The sequence below is a fragment of the Sinocyclocheilus anshuiensis genome, unplaced genomic scaffold, assembly GCF_001515605.1.
Source record: "Sinocyclocheilus anshuiensis isolate Anshui unplaced genomic scaffold, SAMN03320099.WGS_v1.1 scaffold975, whole genome shotgun sequence".
Taxonomy (NCBI): Eukaryota; Metazoa; Chordata; class Actinopteri; order Cypriniformes; family Cyprinidae; genus Sinocyclocheilus; species Sinocyclocheilus anshuiensis.
The window spans coordinates 640,646-646,147 of NW_015547693.1; the positions used below are offsets into that span (position 1 = coordinate 640,646).

Below are 5,502 nucleotides of genomic sequence, written 5' to 3' on the forward strand. Positions count from 1 at the left end.
ACTCTCCAAAATGGCGGAAGACGTAACTCGGGGGAGAAGAATTGTTAAATAAATTATGTTATTTTTGTTTTCTTTGCGCTCAAAAAGTATTCTTGTAGCTTCGCAAAACTGAAGTTGAGCCCCTGATGTCACATGGACTGTTTTACAGATCTCCTTGCTACGTTTCTGGACCTGGGAACATTTCAGTTGCGTTGCTGTCTATGGGAGGGTCAGACAGCGCTCACATTCCATCAAAAATATCTTAATTTGTGTTCCGAAGATGAACGAAGGTCTTACGGGTTTAGAACGACATGAGGGTGAGTAATTAATGACAGAATCTTCATTTTTGGGTGAACTATCCCTTTAAAGTAGCCCAATTCCGCAGGAAAACCGCACGCTTGGCAACACTGATAAGCGATTTTAAAAAGGAACATTTAAAAGATGAAAAAGAGGAATTAGGGAGAATAAATATATTATGAATAATAACTGTAGTCTGATTACAAGTATTTTAAAATGCTATTTAATCTAATTACAAGTATTTAATTTTTGGAATCTGATTAGATAATCCAGATTGCATGTAATCAGTTAGTCCCAGCTCTGATAAGATTACTAAAACATGACTGTACTTTTCTGATAATGTTACATTTGTTTTGGCCAAAGCACCATAGTTAGTTCCCACAGTTGCTGCTGACAGAAATGACAAAGACAGCAAAAGCTTCTTTCATATTAATGCACGATGATTTGACAGTAACAGCTGGGCTAACTAAGGTATTTTGTTCTGCTTAGCATTGTGAGCTAGTAGTGAGAGTGCGTGTGTGTCTGTTATAGGAGTTATTAATGCTGCTGTCTCTCACAGAAATGCTGCTTGTGTTCAGAGAAAAGAAAATGGCGCAGAGACTAAGTCCTCACGCATCCTCTCGCCACTTTCAGCGGCCAAATTCAGCCTGTTCCCCTTCGAAAGCGACACGATGCCAGTCGTGTTCCGCTCGTCGGTAACTCGTCTATACCAAAGTGAGCTGGGTGTGCGGCACTGCAGGTGCTGAGTGTGGTTTCACAGCTGTTTCTGAACAATAGACGGCACGGAGAGCGGCGCGCGGGACTTAGTCTCTGCCGCCATTTCTGCTGCATCTCTCTCTCGCTTCACACACAGCGCTGAAGATCAGCACTTACTGTAGTCCACAGAGCCGGCCTGCACCTGAAACACACAGTTACTCAACATTTAAAGATGTTAGCATGCATGCCAATAACACAAACGCATGCAATCAGAAGATAGCCGCGCGTAAAGTTGGCGTTGCGCCATTAAAATACAGTCCTTTTACGTACAATCTGAACTTTTCGTGTGCAAAAGTCTACCATTTTTATTGCAAATGTATTCGGATATGTCCTGCGAGAATGGCTCCATATGGAGAGCATGTTAACGTACCTGGTGCTGTCTGTGCGCATGATCTCCACTCATGTTGAGATTCGGATGATGAAGACTGTGATGATGATGATGATGATGGTGAAGGTATTAGCTGGAAATGATAAAGCTGCCGGTGTTTTAAAAGCGGTGACAGAATGATGGCAGGAGTTCAGTCCTCGAGCAAAGTCTGACTGTACCGCCACTGCGCATGCGCGGTCTGAAAAACCACCGATTCTTAACACTCCTCGATGCTGTCAAACCACAGGGTTGTGCATTACACAAATCTTAACACGTCTTATGTCAAGATCTAAAACAAGTGTAGCTCGTTGTTAAATGTCTATTTTAAGTCTTATGACACCGAAATGTGTGTGTGTGTGTGTGTGTGTGTGTGTGTGTGTGAGTGTGTGACTCTTCAAAATTTCCTTTTTGTGTCCAACAGAAAAACAGAATATAGGTCTGAAATGACATTATAGGGAGAATAAATTATAACGATTTTAATTTTGGGTGTACTGTTCCTTTAAGCAAAGAGTACAGAGAAAGAGAATAGAAGATATGCTGTACAAAGTGAGAAGGGGGAACTGTGAACACACAGCAAACCCATAACATTCCTCCCATCACAGAGAACAAGAGAGACAAGTGTTTCCAAGAGATGTGGTTTGTGTATCAAAAAGACTGATGGAGTAAAAGAGTGAGGGTAATATGTGAAAAATGGTCAGAATGCAGGAACATGAATGCATACAGTCTATTTCCTCTCCTGTATTAGTGTGTGTGTGTGTGTGTGTGTGTGTGTGTGGAGCTCATCGTCACAATTTCAGTTTTAGATTTTTAGTTTTTTTGTTGTTGTTTTTTTTTAAGATTTTGAGTCAAGAGTACAATTTAACGAACTCCTGTTTTCTCTAGTAGGGATTTTGTATTCAAACACCCCTTAAATTAATTATTTAAACCAAAGGTGGTAGATCACTAAATGTAGTATGCACCATCTTGAAACACTCCTGACAAAAACGTATCAAAAGAGTTTAGATTCATTTCATCGTTCAGCAGATATGGCCCAATATGGGGGACATTCTACCAGAAATGTACATTATCTGTCCTTGACTTGTTACAGTGAATAAAAAGTATTACATTCAAAAAATATCTAAAACTGACTGATGGTTGATTTCTGTGAGTTGTTCTGTAAAGGAATATGTCATTCATTAGGTTCTCAGACATTTTTTAATTTATTAAAAACACTTTTGAAAATTACAAATCCTGTCCTTGTCCTTGTCCTCAGCCAAATTGGACCTACAGCTTTCATAGTTTTGTTATGCTAAAAACTGTTATTTAGAAAAAAAACTCCATCAATAACAAGTTTAAGTTGTTATCATTCACATCAACTGATTAAAAACATGAAATTATACATAAATTCTACAAATAAATACTATTTTACAACTGTCCCCATGTTTTCGGTCAGTCCTGTCACGTTTACATAAAACTCAACATAAAAGGTGTGTAATGCGCCTTTAAAGGTATGACTCACAGGAAGTGACATAATTTGACTGAGGTGAAGCGGACACTGATCAAGGGTGAGTTCTGTCACTGAATTGTATGATTTTAAGCTTGTTTTTGTATGGTTTTTTGAGGAGGACGAGCTAAAGGGTCAGGCCCTGTCACGGTAAAACATCCCAGAAAATAATGAAAATCTTTTAAATCCAAAACATGTCTAAAAAAGTTACTGAAATTCCTTGATTGCATGTTAACAGTTTTTATGCTAGTATGCTAGCAGGCGGAGTAATGGCAGTTTAAAATGGCCGACCGTCAGGCCCCGTCACATCCCTGTGTGTGAGGCCTGACAGTCCTGTGACACGGCCTTACAAATGAATGGCATTGTTGTGTATTATTACCTTTATTGCATATAATATTTATTTAACGCATGCCATAGTAAAACATTATTTGAATAAATAGACATTACACTGTAAATCGGAAGCTTTTTATGCTCATCGACACATTTTTTGAATTGTATCCCTCTTTTACCTAGGCCTATGTAGCACTGCATATTAGTATATTAATTGTATTTCAATACATATGAAGAGTTTATTTGCAAAAACAGATAATTCTCTGAAATCATGCTTTTTCATTGTGCATTCCAATTAATCTCAATCAAACTTTAGTTGGGTTATTTTGATTAGGTTAAAAAATAACTAATAATTACAGCTAACTAACATAATAAAACACAATAAAAACATGATTACATAGTTATCTGTTTTTGCAAATGAACTCTTCATATATAGATATAACTGTCATCTATATAAGCTTTGAGTAATGATGAGTAAATATTCCAATTCATACCGATACCATGGTAATATCTGCATTATTACCTAGGAAATGACATGCAATTTCTGTTATTACCATGTCATTTCCTAAGTAATAATGCAGAATAATACGAGCCGTAATATTATGTGGTACCACAGTTACTTTACTTTGTGCTATTCAGTTAAATGTCTATACATTTGTTGCATCATAATAAAATATACTTTATATATTATAAAGTTATATTTATATTTATTACACCCGCATACACGTAGCACAACACGGGGTTATTGTTTTCACTCCTGTCTGTGTTTGTACCATTGTGCAATTCTAGTTGTTTATTGTTATTGTATCTGGCCATGTTATTGTTAAATTAAATATGTTTTTCTATTGAAATAAAATGAAATTAGTTTATTAATTTGTCAGTCATATTCTAATGAATTAGGCCCTTATTATATGTCCTTGGCTGAACTTTACCATAGTCTAATATTACATTAACATTAAAATTATAATAATAATTTAAAATAGGAATGCTTATCAAAACTTAAATAAAGAACACAAAACATAACTTTTTCTGCATCAACGAAATCCATAAAGTCAGTCCTGTCACGCCTCGGTCAGTCCTGTCACAGGAAATTATGTTATAAAAATGTAATATTTGAGGAAATATTGATGAATTAATCTCTGTAACTGTGTAGATGAAGGTTGGAGTATATATCCACTACTATGTTTTTGAAAAAATCTCCTATGTAAAGGCAGTTTTTTTACAACTATATGAGTGCCTGGCGGGGTATTCTGTGATTTTGTGTACTACAGTTGACCGAAAAGTTGCTTGTATTTCTTATAGAAATTACAGAACCACGTTAGATACAATCAGGGACATGTGACCAATAAGAAAATGCTATTTGTATCAAAGAAATGCATTAGGAAACCATTCTAACATATACAAATTTGTCTGTGACAGGGCCTGACATTTTAGGGGTGAAATGCGTATAAAAATGTATTTATTTCAATCATAAAAACATGCTGAGATGGCACGATATGTGTTTCATATAGATTAACATGTCCTCCATATGACTCAATGTTCAGATTTAAGAACAAGATATTTTTTTCACCCAAGATTTTTACAAGTGGAAATGTACGTTTCTGGTAGAATGTCCCTTGGGTTGTGACCTATAATGACCGTTTGGCCTAATTCTTGTGAACACAATGTCCAAACTTCACAAACTGGCTACACATTAACAACAGCACATTCTGAGTGAGGAAAGACAACATTTCATATATTTCTGATCCTATGGAGAGTTACAGCCATTTCTGAATGATGAGCCGTTTATATCAATAACAATGACAGTGAAAGGCTGTAAAACTAATGTTGTCCACTAGAGGAAGCCACAGGAAAAGATTTGTTCATACTTTAGCATCAGTGTAAAAAGATCAATAGCTTCACGTACAGTAAAATAAAATGCACAAGAAATTCATTTTTGCAACCATGGTTAGTTTGCAAAGAAATCTGTGATCCTCAACATGCTCATAGATCAAAACATATTTGTCAGTCGCTAGACAGACTGCTTTACATGACAGTATGTTGTTCTTTTAACAGAATATATAGCATATTTCTTTAAATAGACACTCAAAGGCACACATTTTATTTGAAAAGACACATGCCAATTTATTGTATCACTGAACTGTCTGCATTGGTGCTTGGACTGCAGTGGATGACACAAGCGGCTGTTTTACTCTGTAACTGCATGGCATAATGCAGAGGAACTCTGTGCTGTTATAACTTTGTGTTTGTGCTTAATTATCAAACAGATGTACTTGTATGGTGTATTTAA

At 36.2% G+C, this 5,502-nt stretch overlaps 1 protein-coding gene across 2 annotated transcripts in view; it reads right to left on the reverse strand.

The window, feature by feature from the left end:
* The window catches only part of LOC107703620 (DNA topoisomerase 1-like), a 27,831-nt gene extending 25,818 nt beyond the window's left edge, over positions 1-2,013 (reverse strand). The window contains exons 1-3 of one of the 2 annotated variants that reach the window (XM_016506313.1): positions 2,000-2,013; positions 1,403-1,583; positions 1,150-1,174 (exon numbers count right to left, since the gene is read on the reverse strand). In XM_016506313.1, the coding sequence (XP_016361799.1) occupies positions 1,150-1,174; positions 1,403-1,435 (58 nt within the window). In that variant the 5' untranslated portion in view covers positions 1,436-1,583; positions 2,000-2,013. Of the gene's footprint in view, positions 1-1,149; positions 1,175-1,402; positions 1,584-1,999 lie in introns of those variants that run through there. The other variant, XM_016506314.1, reaches the window with a different exon arrangement.
* Between the last annotated feature and the right edge of the window lie 3,489 nt (positions 2,014-5,502).